The sequence below is a fragment of the Abrus precatorius genome, unplaced genomic scaffold (assembly GCF_003935025.1).
Source record: "Abrus precatorius isolate BTA unplaced genomic scaffold, Abrus_2018 Scaffold9, whole genome shotgun sequence".
Classification (NCBI taxonomy): domain Eukaryota; kingdom Viridiplantae; phylum Streptophyta; class Magnoliopsida; order Fabales; family Fabaceae; genus Abrus; species Abrus precatorius.
In genome coordinates this window covers 31,729,032-31,746,575 of record NW_020874439.1, presented here as the reverse complement: position 1 = coordinate 31,746,575, position 17,544 = coordinate 31,729,032, and the positions used below count along the sequence as shown (strand labels likewise).

General features: G+C 29.6%; 2 protein-coding genes across 2 annotated transcripts in view; both read left to right on the top strand.

Annotated features, from left to right (window-relative positions):
• Positions 1–5,315: 5,315 nt before the first annotated feature.
• Positions 5,316–14,105, top strand: LOC113851223. The gene is made up of 11 exons (XM_027481694.1): positions 5,316–8,423; positions 8,798–9,307; positions 9,706–10,384; positions 10,498–10,772; positions 10,849–10,950; positions 11,062–11,193; positions 11,279–11,476; positions 11,581–11,712; positions 11,787–11,903; positions 12,095–12,200; positions 13,216–14,105. Exons 1-11 carry the CDS (start codon positions 5,316–5,318, stop codon positions 14,103–14,105), a joined length of 6,249 nt encoding a protein of 2,082 aa, XP_027337495.1.
• Positions 12,623–17,544, top strand: part of LOC113849942 (probable serine/threonine-protein kinase WNK4) — a 28,877-nt gene continuing 23,955 nt past the window's right edge. The window contains exons 1-2 of the mRNA XM_027480207.1: positions 12,623–12,637; positions 13,874–13,880. The gene's annotated coding sequence lies outside the window, so the exon portion shown is untranslated. The remainder of the gene's footprint in view (positions 12,638–13,873; positions 13,881–17,544) is intronic.

Here is a 17,544-nt window from a genome sequence, read left to right as displayed (position 1 = left end):
AAATAAATGCACGATAAGTGGTAGATGCGATACTGAAGATGTGGGCAAGGCTTCCTTCCAGATTTTAAGAGCTGAACTGTGGATCAAAATGTTCGAGCAAAGTGATCAAAATTGATGCTCAAAGTTCCCAAAATAGGGTAAGAAGAATTATGTAGTTGCCTTTAGTTCTATGAATTTGCAATTTAATTTCCATCTCCAATTACACGCATCGTCATTTGAAAGCAATGAAAACGCATATGGAACGATGACTCTGCAGAATTTATTTGCTTTCCTTATTTTCTGAATCCACTTACTAAGGTTCTGCTTCCTACTTTGTCTCTGATTTTTCATCATCTTCTGTTCCAAACTTATCTGGCTCAAAATTGATATAAATCAAACGCACACTGTATGCATCTGTTTAAAAAGAGATGTTTTTCATAAAATATATATGGTTTTGTTCCATGTTTAAATATGAACAAGAGTTTCCTGCAGATTCATTTTTTCAAGTTTTAAAATAAAAATATCTTAAATGTTTCTTCAGTGTTTTTGCATTTCAACATAGAGTGGATTTTTCGTCTTAAAATATTGGTTTATAATATTTAAACATTTCAACTGAAATTTGAGTCAGAGTATATTATCAGACTATTACATATATTAGTGATAGTAATATAATAATGAAAGAGATTTATTTATTTTAAGAGTAAGTTTTGATTATTTATTTTATCTGATAACTTTTTATAAACATCAAATTTTATTAATTTATTCATTAAATTATATAATATTACTTTTATTATCATACATGTCAAATTTTAGATAATTTAAACATTCACATGTATGTAATTTTATAGTTGACATTTATTTATATTTTAAAAAATATTTTTATTAAAATAGAGTTATTTGATAAAATATCAATAAAATTTTATAAAGGTATTTGATTTTTTATTAAAATTTAATAAACCGATGGTTAGATTAATGAAACAGGAAAAAAAGAGTTAATTGATTATTGCTTGTTCATTATATTAACAAAAATAACTTAAAATTAATTGGCATTGCAGGGAGAAAAGGTGCATGCGATTTGAATAGAAGATAAATGTGTTCAGATGCATGGAGACGAAGGACGGTGCATAATATGAAATAGGATAATACAAACCCTTTGGCAACGATTCTTGCTCATAATTCAAATATCAATGTGAGTGTATTTCTTGAATACAAACCCTTTGCTCTGTGCTTGTGATTGATGCCTATTTGTTGGATGCAATTGCATTATCTTCTTTATTTTTGGTTCTCAGATGAATAATAACTGAGTATAAGATGTATTACTCACAACTTCAAATCTAGTGCTCCATTGAGACTCCAAAATCTTCATCAACTAAATATTATGTGTGTTAAAATTATGAGCGAACTTTTAAGAATAAGTTAAGGTTGATTTTCTAATAGCTTAAAATTAACTGAAATTGCAGGGAAGGAGGGTGCATTGGATTCACATAGAAGAGAAATATCCAGATGCATGGAGATCGACGAAGAAGGACTCTGCATAGTTTAAAATGGAAGAAAAATATTGGTTATTGGTTTATTGAACATAATTCAAATATCAATATAAATGTATTTCTTCAACTCCTCAATTTTCTACGTCCACTTTCTCAGGATTGCTTGCCGCCTCTAATTTTTCACCATCTTCTGATGCAGAATCAAACTAGTTTTTTCTTTATCGGTTTTATTAGAATTAATTTTAACGGTTAATTTTAAATATTTAAATTACTATTTATTGAAAAATTATTTTAATAATTTTAATATAATAAATTTTTTTTCGTAAAAAACTTATTACTTTAATTACTACTTGAAATCAATTATGATAATTGAAATAATAAAAAATGAGAAAAATTACACTTTCAGATTTTCAGAGTTTCCTAATATCAAAAATTAATTTCAAATTTATAAAAAGTGAGGTCTAATATTTGAAATCATAATATGAATAAGTTCTCTAAAAAATCAATTAAAAAATTAACATATATATTGCCTTCACGCAGAATGTCTAAAAGTGATTTGTCAATTTTTTCTCAATCATTTTTTTTATATCTCAAATGTAATTAATATACTTTAAAAAAGTAGATTAATTTTTATCACAAAGTTGCATGTCTCAAAATAACGTTGCATGTCTCAAAATAAAATAAAGCTCTCGCATAGAGAGCAAATACGTGTTGATGGAATATAATAAAATATTCATATTGTCTTAACCTCTTAAAAGAAATTGAAATTAAAAGGAACACTAATTGAAACAGACAAAAAAAGTTAAGTGATTTTTGCTTGTTAATTATATTAACAAAAATAACTTAAAATTAACTAATATTGCAGGGAAAGAAGGTGGATGTGGTTCACTCAGAAGAGAAGTGTTGAGATGCATGGACAGGCGAAAGAACGAGCATAGTTAAACCAGAAGAAATAACATAATACAAGTGCATAATTCAAATTTGAGTGCAAGTGTATTTCTTGAACTCATCTATTTTTCTAACTTTCTAAGGCCTTGCTTGTCATTTCAGCTTCTAATTCATCATATTCTCATATAAACTTATATTGATTAATGGTTAATTTTAAATATGTAAAATTAGTAAGTTTTTATTATTATTATGGTTATACTTGTTTAGGATGGTATCTTGGGAGAGCTTGAGCAACCTTTTAGATCTTTTTATTTAAATTTTTATTTTTAAAATATAAGTTGTCTTTCTTAAATTTTTCATGAAGAACTGTTCTGATAACTAATTTTCATACTGTACTTTGCTGGTATATTATTTTCAATGAGTAACGTGTTATCCACAAGTATCATCACAAAATAATTACGCTTATACTAAACCTCTTATAGACACAGTTTTTCTTCACATCTATAAAAAGGAGAGTTAAAGAGAAGATTTCATGAGTGTAATTTTGAGTTTAAACATTAGAAATTTAGATATACTTTATAATACAATTATTGCAGGAGAAAGTCTTACTGAAATTTCTTATATTTTAATTATTATTTGGTAAAAAAAATTATTTAATCATTTTTCACATTTATTTCACATATGTTTCTGCTCACATTCATTAAGTTATTCACACACTTTAGGTATATTTAACTATGATTTACTAACATTTTTATCAAGTTTAAAATATACATAGTTTTGTCCCATGTTTAAAACATTTAAATATAAAATAATAACCTTTAAACATGAAGTTTTCTGTTGTCGAAGAAGAATTTCATGCAGATTTATTTTCTTTAGTTTTTGAATAAAAATATTTTAAATGTTTCTTAAGTATTAATTGTTGCATTTAAACATAGAGTTTATTTTTTTATCTTAAAATATTAGTTTATAATAATTAAATATTTCAACTGAAAATTGATTCAGAGTATATTATCAAACCTTACATATATATTAGTAGTGATAGTAATATAACAATGAAAGAGGTTTGTATATTTTAAGAGTAAGTTTTGATTATTTATATTAACAAAATATCTTTAAATTAATTGGTATTGCAGAGAGAAAAGGTACATGTGGTTTGCATAGAAGATAAATGTGTTCAGATACAAAGAGACGAAGGACAGCGCATAATATAAACTAGGGGAAATAGCATAATACAAATACTTTGGCAAAAATTCTTGCTGATATTTTCTTGAATATTAGTGCATAATTCAAATATCAATGTAAGTGTATTTCTTGAACCTACCTATTTTGCCAATTTTCTAAGTCCGCTTGTCACTTTTGTTTGTAATTCTTAACCATCTTTTGTTACAAACTTTTGTGTCCTCAAAAGTAGTTTTATTCTCCTATTCATTCTTTTTTTATTTGTGAGTATTTTACTCTATGATTGTGATTGGTGCCTATTTGTTAGATGCAATTGCATGATCTCTTTCATTTTGGTTCTCAGATGAATAATAACCGAGTATAAGATGTATTACTGCCAACTTCAGCATGATTCAAATGGAGTGATTAATAGATAACTTAGAAATTATTCAGCTTAAATTTTCCACTGCCAAATTTTATTACGTTTGTGAGGTGTAATATATTGTCTATTGTAATAATGATGAGACAAAGATTCAAACTTTGTTTATGTCTTGTAAAATATTCATCTCTTTTCCTTTATTTCTCTTCTGTTGACAGAGTCTTTATCATTAGATTTTTTTACTTTTTTATATATTTTCTGCATTACTGTTGACACTTAATTGAAATGGGAAAAAATCAAGTGCTTTTTGCTTGTTAAATAATATTAACAAAACTTTCATTAAATTAACAGGTATTGAAGGGAAAGAAGATACATGTGATTCGCATCGAACAGAAGTGTTGAGGTGATAGAGATGAATAACTGTGCATAATTTCAACTAGGAGAAACAGCATAAGACAACCACTTTGGCAAAAAATCTAATGTTATTGGTTTCTTGAATATAAGTGCATAATTCAAATATCAATGTAAGTTTCTTTCTTGAACTTGTCTATTTTCCTAATTTTTTAAGTCCACTTTTTGAGACCTTTCTTGTCACTTCAGTTTTTAATTCTTCAATATAGGGTAAATATTCAACATCCCAAGTTAAACATTTTGAATTTGAATTCACACACAATCCTAAATATCATCTTTTCATAAGTATAAATATCATTATCATAATTATTCTTTAAATCCAACGATAAAAAATTATAATAAAGAATTAATAATTAATTTTGTTTCTAAGTTTCATTTTTAGTTACCATCACAATATTTTCTTTTTCTCTACTTTTTAGTTTTATGAACTTTCACTTATAAATTATTAATATTGCCTTTAATATAGATTATAATTTATTTTTTTATTTAGATATATTCTATATCTTTTTAAATATGCAATCAATAAAATCAATACATTAATAAAAACTGTCATCATAAATAAATTGTTAACTATTAATCAATAATCAATATAAGCTCTCCAACAAGTTTTTCTATTTCTACGGTTATAAATAAATTTTATATTCATCAATCAATGAATTTGAAAAAAAATAAAAAATTGAAATAAAAAAAATTATATTAATTCCCTCACAAACTCCAATAAAAATAAGGTGAGTTTGCATAATATTAGTGTATAAAATAAGGTCTTTTAAAAGCATGTCATTTTTAATTGTATTTTCTTCAAAACATCAAATTATATGAGATTCCTAATTTTTCAACGTGAATAATTAGTTTTATAAATATAAATTATGGAAATAGTGACAATTATGTGAATTAACGTAAATTTTGATTTACATATATATACATTATACAGACACATTATCCGATACTATTACAGGAAATTGTAAATTAATTTCGTGCCCTTTATTAACTTTTCTCTGTTGAATTTGGTTTAGATGGCAGACATTGGAGCTGATTTGGTAAAATCAATTTTAGACAGATTGATGGATTGCGCAATAGCAGAATCACGATACGTATGCTGCTTTTGGGACATTGTTGAAGACATTGAAAAGGAAAAGAAAGCTTTGGAAGAAAGTGTGAAAGAGGAAAAAAGAAAGGGAAACAATATTCGAACAGATGTCACTTCTTGGCTAAAAGAAACTGACCAACTCATTATAGACACTCAAATGAAAAAGACGTGTTTTTTTGGATGGTGTCCAGATTGCAAATGGAGATATAGTAAGGGAAAGCAACTGGCAAATAAGAAGGAGGAGTTGAAAAGTGGCAATGTTGGAATTTCCCCTGTACTTCCAGGTGTTGATTATCATTCTTCTCAAGATTATGTTTCTTTTGAGAGCAGAAAGTCGAAAATCGAAGAACTTTTGGATGCACTGAAAAATGACAGCAACTTTATAATTGGATTGCAAGGGATGGGGGGAACAGGTAAAACTACGTTGGCAAAAGAAGTGGGTAAGAAACTTAAGCAGCTACAGCAATTTGATCATGTCATTGATACTACAGTGTCATATACTCCTGACATAAGGAAGATTCAAGATGACATTGCTGCACCCTTAGGATTGGACTTCAAAGATAAAAATGAATCACAGAGATTCAGTTTTCTTTGGAATAGATTAACCAATGGTGAAAAAATTCTTTTGATATTGGATGATGTGTGGAATCCTATCGAATTTGATAAAATTGGAATTCCAAGGAAAGACAATCACAATGGTTGTAGAATCTTTTTAACCACACGTGATATGAAGGTTTGCCAATCAATGGAATGCGAAAAGATAATTCAATTGGGGGTTTTAACCGGGGAAGATGCATGGACCTTGTTCAAAAAGCATGCTCGTATAAGTGATAGTTCCTCTAAACGTTTGTTGGATAAGGGACGCGATATTACCAAAAAATGTGGGGGGTTACCAGTTGCAATAGCAGCCATTGCGGGCAGTTTAAAAGGTGAAGAAAGTGTGGAAGTGTGGAAATCAACTTTAAAATCCTTACAGCAGTCTGTGCCTATGCATGGTGTTGATGAAAGTTTGGTTGAAGTTTATAAATGTTTGAGGTATAGTTATGATAATTTGAAGAATGAAGAAGCCAAGAAACTATTCCTCTTATGTTCTATGTTTCCAGAAGATGAAGAACTTTCTAATGAAACTTTAACCACATTTGGCATTGGAGCAGGCCTTCTTGGGGAAGTGGATGGCAAATATGACGAAGCTCGAGACCAAGTCGCTGTTGCCATTAAAAAATTTGTAGATTCTTGTTTATTGTTGAAGGGCGGAAAGCAAAGTGTTAAAATGCATGACTTGGTTCGTGAAGTGGCCTTATGGATAGCTAACGAGGAAATTCAAGCAGTAAATGTGTCTAGCAAAATTCAGAAGTTATTGCTTGAGAGGAGGAAGAATATTAAATATTTGTTATGCGAAGGGAAGGGCATGGATGTATTTTCGTGTAAGTTTAATAGGTCCAAACTTGAGATTCTAAAAGTCGTCTACATGCATGAAGATGAAGATGAAGATGAAGATGAAGATGCTTATGTGGAAGTCCCAAATTCATTCTTTGAAAATATGACAGAACTTCGAGTTTTGCATTTGTCATTGAATACATGGAGAGATGTTTCTCTGTCATTACCTCAGTCATTCCAATCATTGACAAATATTCGATCTCTAATCCTTGAAAATTTACGCTTACGGGACTTCTCTGTTCTGAAATACTTACAAAATCTTGAGACTCTTGATTTGGTTTGGTGCCCTATGGATGAATTCCCAGGTGAAATTGCAAAACTGGAGAAACTTAGAGTGTTGAGGTTAAGAGAATGTATTGTTGAAAATTTTAATTCAATTAAAATGATTGAAAAGTGCTCATTACTTGAAGAATTGTACATTGTTAGTACGGATCTCACGTTTGATACTTCGGCAATGCATGAGAAAATAAACTTTCCTGCATTCCAAAGGTACATTATGAGTGACAATCGTACAGCAGTGGATGAATCGTTGTCAAAATGTGTGGCCTTTCCGAAGATTGATGCTATTTTCTCAGAAGTGACATTCAATCATTTGGTGCAAACATCCGAGCTTCTTCATCTGCAAAAAATCGAGGGGGAATGGAGAAATCTCATACCTAATATTGTTCCCATAGATAGAGGTATGAATGATCTAGTCGAGCTTTATTTGTCAGACAGTCCACAATTGCTGTGTCTCATTGACACTACACATATTGATTCTCAAAAACAAAGTTTCTTCTCCAAGTTAATTAAGATAGAACTCCATCGCATGGAAAATTTCGAAGAACTATGCAATGGTCCTTTTCCCTTTGACTTTCTAAACAATTTACAGGGGCTAGTAATCTCGGATTGTATAAATTTGAGAAGCATATTGTTTAAGAGCAAGCTAAACCTCTGCTATCTTAAGACCATTAAATTGTACAAATGCCCAAAATTGGTATCCCTGTTTCAATTGTCAACTTGTCAAAGTCTCTTGCTTTTGGAGAAACTGTCCGTAGAATATTGTGAGCAACTAAAAAACATTATAGCAGATGAAAGAGTAAATGGAGAATCCAAGGAAGAGATTGTTGATGGTGAGAATGATAACAAGAGTTATGGCTCAATGTTTCCAAATCTGAAAACTCTTTTAATTACGAGTTGTCCCCAATTGGAATATATACTTCCAACTCTTTCTACTCAAGTTGTTCCATTGCTAGAAACTATCATAACACGTGTTTGTGGTGAGCTGAAGTACATATTTCATCAATACCAACACGAACATGCAAGTCATCAAGAGGGAAATGATATCATACTTGGCTCACTGAAAGAGGTGCAGTTCTCTGGCTTGCCAAATTTCATTGATATTTTTCCAAAATGGTGTTGTTCCATTTGTTTGTCAGGGTCATCCTGTAAAAACAATTCCATGGAAAAAATAGAATCAAATCCCAACAAATGCAATATTTCTCCTTGGATCCATATGTGTTATCCTCGTAAATGCAGACGCAAAGTCAAGAGTACCAAAAGTACAGCACTTCCATTCGTTTCCAATGAACCATTGCAAGATAGTTCAAACTCATTGGTAACCCCTTTAACTTTGTGTGTTATCTTTTACGTACTTGTATCTTATGTTTATAGCATATATGCATATTAAACATCCCACCTTAAAAATTATCTTTAATACAACAGCATGTTATAAATTACTGCGAAGTAATTAGTATATAGTTGTATTGTATATTTTCTACCATTAGTAAATATTAGAACTAGAAGTTGACAACCAAATTCCAAGAGCTCAAAAGTTTTGGAGTATTAAATTATGGATTTTTATCAATTTAAGCCTATCTTTAGCATTTGTATAAGATAAAAGTTTTACATACATTCCCATTTCCTTGAGTTCCATGCAAAGAGTTAATGTTAGATTTGATTTAAGAACTTGTTTTTGGTATTGCATTTTAGGTGTCAAACTTTGACTATCTTCGTCTTTGGCAACGTGCTCAATGTCTTTCCAAGCAACCACAGATCCTGCGCAATATTAAAAAGATTGAACTACGACAATTTTCAAAGATCAAATCTGTATTTATTTTGTCCATTGCTCCAATGATGTTGGAAACTTTGCGAATTGAGGATTGCGACGAATTACAGCACATAATAGTAGACATTACAGATGGTGACAATAATTTGAGTTATGTGTTTCCAAAATTGAAAAAGATCATTGTGAAAAGTTGTAGACAATTGGAATATCTATTCGGAAGTTGCGATGATCATCAGAATCATAAGATAAATGTTGATCTTCCTGTCTTGGAAAGTCTCTGTTTACGTGATCTGCCATGTTTAATTGGAATTTGCTCGAAAAACTATTCCACAACATTGCCGCCTTTGATGAAGTTTGTACTCAATGGATGTTCTCAGATTAGCATTAAATCTATTGGGGATTTCATCCTTTCTTTGAGTAACACATCTATTAAGGTACCCTTCCTCCCATTTATCGTTGAATTGATCATTGATTTTAATCCAATTATTATTATGGTAAATATTCTTTTTTTTTAAATAAATACTAACATTATAACATCATTTTAATCCAATTATTAATAAAATTATATATTTTTTTGTGGTTATTAAATAGTTTTACTAACTTAATTTTAAAAAAGTTAAAATAAGTTCGTAAATAAACTAAAAGCCCGTGTTATCCATCGTAACCAAAATTCAAAATAAGATATTATTTAAAAATGTTGTTACAAAGAAACTGTTAGTGATACTCTTATTTTCCTAGTCCTAATTTTAAATGTTATTTTGAAAATATTAATGGAATTTTGGTTTTTTAATCTGTGACTTTATTTATTCATTTATTTATTTATTTATTGCAGGAGTTGAGTGAGACCAAGCATCTTCTCTCTTTGGAAAATCTGTGGGTAGATGGCTCCAAAATTGAAAATATTTGTTGCTTCAATGAAATAATTGGGCAAGAAATAATCCTAGGGTGGGAAAACATTCGGTTGGAAGATCTGCCTCATATGACCTATCTTTTTGTAGGTCCTAGGAATTCTTTTATCCTCCAAAACCTTATGGAGCTAACTATTGCGCAATGTGAGAAATTAGAAGTAATCTTTACTGCTTCTATTTCAAGATGCTTACCACAGTTGGAAAGACTACTCATAAAAGAATGTAAAGAATTAAAGCAGATCATTGAAGAGAATGCAGAAAATCAGGAAATGTCTTTCCCAAAGCTAGGAGAGATAGTTGTCGAAAAATGCAACAAATTAACATATCTCTTTCCTTTCTCCACTTCTAAAGAGCTTCTTCAGCTAAGACTTCTGATAATAAAAGAAGCCTCTGAGTTAAAGGAAGTATTTAGATGCGAAGCTGATCAAAAAGTTCAGTTTCCACAGCTAAGACTTTTACTTTTTGTCAAACTACCAATCTTCAGCTTCAGCCAGGGGATTGAATTGGAGTATACAGATCTTTGGGTTCAGAGTTGTCCAAATCTCTCTTTGACTTCAACGATAGAGTCCCATCAGTTGGAGCGTAGAGTTTATCGCTCTGCAGGTATACATAGTATTTGTCTTTTATTTGCCCTAGCAGGTCTACATATTTATTTATTTATTCCTATGAATTATTCTCTAAAAATCTTTAATATTTTGTTACAAATATTGTCGAAGGTCGTTATTGGCACATACTAGAACACATTGTTCGAGATTTTGAAGAGTCAATAATCCAAGATCCTAGCAATGAATGTCAAACTACAAAAATCACTGAAGACATTCAAGGTGAGCTGGAAGTCCAAGCAACATCACAAAGTGAATTGGGTTCTTCAGAAGTCAATACGAATCAATCCATTGCAGAGATAAAGCATGAAATTGTTGAAGAAGATTCGAGTTTAAAGATACCTTCGGCAACTACATCACCAATTAAATGGCATGAAGCACATTCAGATGTAGGTATACTATTAAGGTATTCTTAGTATTGGAGAAAACTAATAGCTGAAGACTAATGCTTCTGCACTCATTTAGGTGATGTTGGATGAACAATCAACAGGAGAACCATGCTTGATGAACCAAAACCAGGCCATTGGACTAACTGATACCACCTTTAAAATTTCTCAAGGAAATAATGTAACCACCTAAATATGCATATAGTGCTCTAAAACTTCACATGAAATGAACAGTACTTTGAATACCTCTTAGTAATATACTACAACTTATTCACTTTTTTTTGGTATACAGTGTCTTAAAGAAATAGAGGACCAAAGTAATCAAGAGGATTCTTTATCAAAGCAAACTATTACAACAACTTCATTCATGGATTCAGAAAAAGGGAACACATCACCCAGACAATTGCTTCCTCCTATACAAGAGGCATTCCCTTGTTATCCTTTTTATCTCTATCAGCATCAGAATATAAATATGGTCCAAACCTTGATATATAATTTGTTACATGCAGGGTGTTGAGAGAAATTTTGAAGTAGGAACAACATCAACCAATGTCGTGATAGTAGCATCGCCTAACTATGGGAGAACATTCTTCAATGAAACACCAATGGAAGAACATTCCTCAATGAAAGAACAACAGCCCCTTGGAAAAACTGATATTGGTTTTGAAGTTCCTCAAGGAAATAATGTAATGCCACCACCTAACTATGTACATGATGCTAAAAAAACTTGACAGGAAATGCAAAGTACCTTAAATATTTTTCTTAGAAATATATTGTATCTTATTTACATTTTTCTTTTTTTTGTATACAGTGTTTGGAAGACAGAGAGAACCAAAGTACTCAAGAAGGTTCTATGTCAGGGAAAAATACAACAGCAACGCTACTGATGAAGTCAGAAATAAGGAACACATCACTCGGAACATTACTATCTCCTTTACAAAAAGTATTTTCCTGTTTATATTCAATATAAGAGTGAAAGAATGCTCTGAATTTAAACACTTTTATGATTATGTGAAGGCTATTAAGAGAAATGTTGAAGAAGGAAATACATCAGCGAATTTCAAGTCAATAACATCATCGACTCGTTCAGAACTAGGTCCATCAGTTGCTTCTAAGGGTGAAACATATCCACGTGTAAGTTTACTATATTTAGTCAAGCTTTCAAATGTGTTTGTGCGCTTAAAAGTAATATTGTAATGTTCCTAATTCATTAATTTCAATGAAAATGAGGATGAATATAATGTACTAATGAATATAATGAGGATGACTATGTAAAGATAAAACTTTTCAGATGATGCAACATTTGCTTATTTGAATCCTTGTAGGAACATGGAGATGGCCAAAAGGCCATACCATCTGTTTTAGTTGTGCCTTCCTCTGCTCAAGATACTTCAGAGATAGCGCTTGCCCTCACTAACTCTCATGATCCAGGTCTTCACTCATGCATCCACTTTCTCTTTTTATGTTATAACATTTGTGCTTTGATTTTGAACTCTTTCTCCCCCACCTTTCCTTTAGTTTTGTTTGAACTCTTTGATTAACTTTCAGGGAGCCAATACCAATTCCTTGGTTAATTGGTTCTAAACCAATTCTAGATTCCTAATTTCTTAGGTAAACAAGAAGATGATCAGCATTACGTTTAGAAATCACATAACCACACCATTCGAGACTCCTATTCCTAAATAATCCATAATGAGCTATTTAACTCAAATCTAAGAAAGGTTATAACTTCTCATTTATAAACTCCTTTTTATCAACTCTGAATTTTATGAAACAGCAAAACTTTAAGTTCAGAATTAAATAAGTTATATTCAGATTGCAATGGATTATATTCAATGTTCAGTTCATTGCTATGTGTAAAAGATTAAGTTCACACAAAGTAAAAGGATTGGAGAAATAAAACCTTATTTCCTATCAAAATCTCATAGAAAAGTAAGAAGGAAATAGACTAGACGACATCTGTGCGAAAAACCTAAAATTATGTGTCTCTCAAATGTAATAAAAGATGTTGTCTTTTGCAGAAAATTTTGTTTTTATATACTTTGTCAAGCTCGTGTCCCCACAATCAGCAATGCATGTGTCCACAATTGTGTCCTGCAGCAATTTAACTTTTTTTTAAAATTCAATTGCAATTTCTCTTCTAAATCTTTCAAAAATCAACTGCAAACCATTAATAACTGAACAATTCATTACATTCCCAGCAATAGCATCTTTCCATTGAATATAATTAATTTGCATTTACTTAGATTATTAATTCAATGAAATGTGCCATAAACCTTCAATTTACTACATGAGTCAAAGACTCATCATATTATTTCTAGCCTACTTACTCACCCTTTTGATTTTAACTCTTTTCTCATCCTCCTTTGGTGTAATTTCTTCAAATGTCGATACCTCTATCAAGCATGTTCAATTATTAAATAGCAATTTTTTATAGGATTTTCAGGAGCAGAAGGCCCTGCAATTTTAGAGGGAATTTCTTGTACCACTGCAGAGAAAGTCATTGCATGTCCAACTCTTGAAGAGATCACTGCTGCCGTATGTGTGGAAGGTTCAACTAAACCTGCAACTACTCAACCAATAGTGGAAGAAACGGGTTTAGTGCCTCCAGAAGTAACAAGTGAATCAACTTTTCTAGGGATGGATGAGATTAAGAAGCTGATCGAAGAAGACCCTCTTAGTGCACTTGAAAATCTTCTCACTGGGAAAGTCTCTATTACACAAATGCAAAGTTCTTCCATTGGAATTCTACTTCAAGATTTGAAGGTTTTATTAATGGACTCAAACCTCGAGCATCTTGTAATTCATCAAGAGTCTAGATCAAAACTGGTTTCTCTCTTGGAGCAGTTGAATCAACATCAAAGGATCTTATCTTCAGATGCCAAGGACTTTGTGAAGAACGTGGGGAACTTCTGCAATGACTACTTTGGCAAACACACAACTTCTCAACAAGTAATAAAGAAGCACAAACAACTTCTCCAATCTAAAGACGATCTTCTTAACAAGCTTTCAAGTGCAAAAAGCACGCAAGCACACATCGACAATAAAAGTTGCACAGCCAAGGTTCAAATAGATGAGCTTTCTTTGAAAATTGATGATCTTAGAAAACAAGTGGCAGATACGGAGCATCAAATAGATGCTTTGAAGTTAACAATGAAAATGTGTGATCTTGAAAAGGAGAAGTTGAAGGCTGAATGCACTCAATGGGCCCAACAGAGTGCACAATTACTTTCTGCACTCTATTCCTCAGAGATTGATGTCCAAGAAGTTCAACATGCCAACAATATGGCAAAAGAAGCCTTTGCAAATCTCAAATCATCTTTTCCTACCTTTTAAGTCATCATTTTGTAATCTTCTTTTTCTCGGCACTTGAACTTGCAACTTATTTAGTTTTCAATTTCAACTTTCTGAAGTGTTGGTGTATTAATTGTATGTCTTCTAATATTTGTCATCAATAAGGGGAAAAATGGTAGTAATGCACTTTTTTAACCAACGTGTGTGGTTAGTTGTTTTACTAATTAAGTATCCCCAAGTAAATGAGAAAAGAAAATTGAACAAAAGTAGACATTTTTGTTTTGGTACAACAGAATTTAGGATGATTTTTTGAACTGTTCAAGCTCCAACTGTGAGGATAAACTTTGGGAAGGTCATGGCTCTAATTACTAAAGAAAGTTTTTCTGTTTGTTAACATTCCATATCAGGTCTTATTTAACGTGTGTATTGTTTACTAAATAATTATATTCGTAGACTTGTCCTTGTCAATTTGAGTTGATGGGCACAAAAATTGTAGTAATTGGAAAGTGCTTGGTGGAACAGTTGAAGTGAAATTGATCGACTAAAAATAGATTATGAAATCATTAGATTTCTTAACCTTATCGAGGAATTGGTAGTTGAAATGGAAAGATAACAGGGAAGTGCTGACAATTGACATTCATATATGTTGCTTTTGTACTTCATTCATATATGAAGTGCTGACAATTTCTTTTATCTTTTGTTGTTGATAATTTCACTTTTGTACTATTGTTTGATAATTTATCAATTTAACTATTGTTATTTAAAATAAACAGTAAATTCAATTATCGATTATTGTTGATTTATAAAGCTTGAAAAAGTAAATGATATATTGCAAAGATTCTGTTCATTTCTTAATTTTTCAAAAGTTGAATCTGTAATCGTTACATAAATGTCATTTAATAAGTAGGTCATTAAAGTCAACTTAAAAAATGTTAATTCGAATCAACCCATCAACTCAGTAGATTAGTTCACGAGTTAACTCACCAAATTTTAAAATTAAAAATATATACAAAATCTAAAAAAATAAAAATTAAAAACACAAACACACAGATAATTATATATATATATATATATATATATATATATATATATAGTGTTTGAACATATTTTCTTTCAAATTTTATTAAATATATAGACCTAATTAATTTTTTAAAATAAATAAAAAATTTTCTAAATATAATTAAACTATTGATTTAGTCACTGAATTATTTAAAATTTATTATGAAATTCTTATATTAAATAGAACCCTAATAAAAATATCCATTTAAAAATTTAGACATTTAATTACAAACACTTAAACTATAAAAAGTTATTTTGCAATCTCTGAATAATTAACCTACACTATTATTTTGAATGAATATCACTTTTCAGGGCCTACTTTTTCTTTTAAGAATATTCGACTTGTTAGTATTATTTAATATTAAAATATTATTTTTTAAGAGAATTTTTAAAATTGTTAAAAGAATTTGTATTGTGTGAAATAGAAAAATTTATTTTATTGTATTTCATTAGATTCATATTTTTATTTTTTAACAATTAAGATAAAATAAAGTTTTGTGTGGGATATAAATACTTATTTTAATTATATTCAATTTTATGTTAAACAATAGGAATATAGACGGATTAAGAAACTTTGAAACATTGTATGATGATTGATTTTAATTTTAATTTAATTTTTCATCATTATATTCAATAATAAAGTATTTTACCATTTTACCTTAAATAACAATAACTCTTCGTGTATTCTTAAAATTAAGATAAAGATGAATTACAAGATACTGCTTAAATTAAGAATGTTGATTCAAAAGATAATGGTAAAGTTTATTTTTAAAAAATTTAAATTTTAGGGAACTAAAAAAATAAAAATTAAATACGTATTAAAAACTAATTACTAAGAAGTAGTCTCGTAATAAAGATTTTTTAATAATAGTGTTAAAACAATACTAAGAATAATTCTGATAAAAACATATATTAATTATTGATTAATACAGCTTGAAGAGGCAAATGACATATTGAAAAGATTTTGTCCATTTCTTAATTGTTGAAAAGTTAAACCTCTAATGGTTACCTAAATTTCATTTAACAAGTAAGCCATTCAAGTCAGAACTTAACAAATTGCTAATTCGAATCAACTCAGTAGATTAGCTCACGAGTTGACTCACCAAATTTTAAAATTAAAAATATACATCAAAAATTATAATTAAAAACAAACTTTGAAATAGAGATTAAAATAATAAAATATCATAATAAATTAGTTTGATTTCCTTAAATGTCTTAGTATTCTAGAGATATTGAGTTAATAAGACATAATAAAATATTAATTTATATTAAAACCAACGCATTAACAGAAATCAGTATATAAAAAAAAATGAAAAAACATTACAGAAAAAGAAAGTATTTATGCAAGTAAGGGCACACATATGAAAATTAGTACACACACATAAAAATTAAACTAGGCAAGAAATAAATCATGTTTTATATAAAACAAACTCTAAAAATATAATCAATTTTTCACATGTCAAAAATAGAAAAATGGGATTGTAAAAATATGTGATGAAGTCTCATTTTTTATTTATATATATAAATACAAACTCAGGCATGTGTATTTTGGTAAAAAAGAAACTAACAATTCATACATTGGGCCATGTAGATGCATTGAAATTAAACAAAAGTTGATTTTGGTGAAGGAAATTTAACATCCTAGATCCATGTTTTCTTCAAACTGAGCCACGAATGCTCTGTTATATATGTACCCATCATCATTGCAAGTTTAGGACAAAGTGAAGTTCATGTATGGGTAAATAATTATATAGCTCTAAGGTGATCATATTATATTAGATAACAGTATAGATGCAAGGAAGAAAAGGTGCATGGATAATCTGAACGAAGATAAATGGGTTCAGATGCAAGGAGATGAAGGACAGTGCATAATATGAAATTGGGGAAGTAGCATATACACTGCAAACCCTTTGGCAACGATTTGAGGTCTTGCTTGTCGCTTCAATTTTTAATTCTTCACCATCTTCTGATACAAACCTATATTGATCAAAGTTGTTTTTCATTTATTTTTTTTATCGGTTTTATTAATAATCTCAACCGATAATTGTAAATATTTGAAATTAGTAACTTTTTATTAAAAAAATTATTTCTTAAACTTTTATAATTTTAATATAATAAACCAGAATACATCTCCTTAGTTTCTTAACACAAAATATGAGAGATCCTAAATAAGACTCCATATCTATTTGAGAATTTAATACCATTTTGTTGATTGAATTAGATCTTGTTTTTAAAGCAAATATTAGAGGAATAAATAACAAATTTATCTTTATTAATACAATGGTTAAAAGTATCATTAAAAATTCAAATTATCAACTGATTAAGTGAGACCTTAACAACTAGAATAAGTTATCAACATAAAATAAAGAAGATAATTTAGGCTCCTTCTATTAAAAAAAAAAAAAGCCTTCACTCACTGATA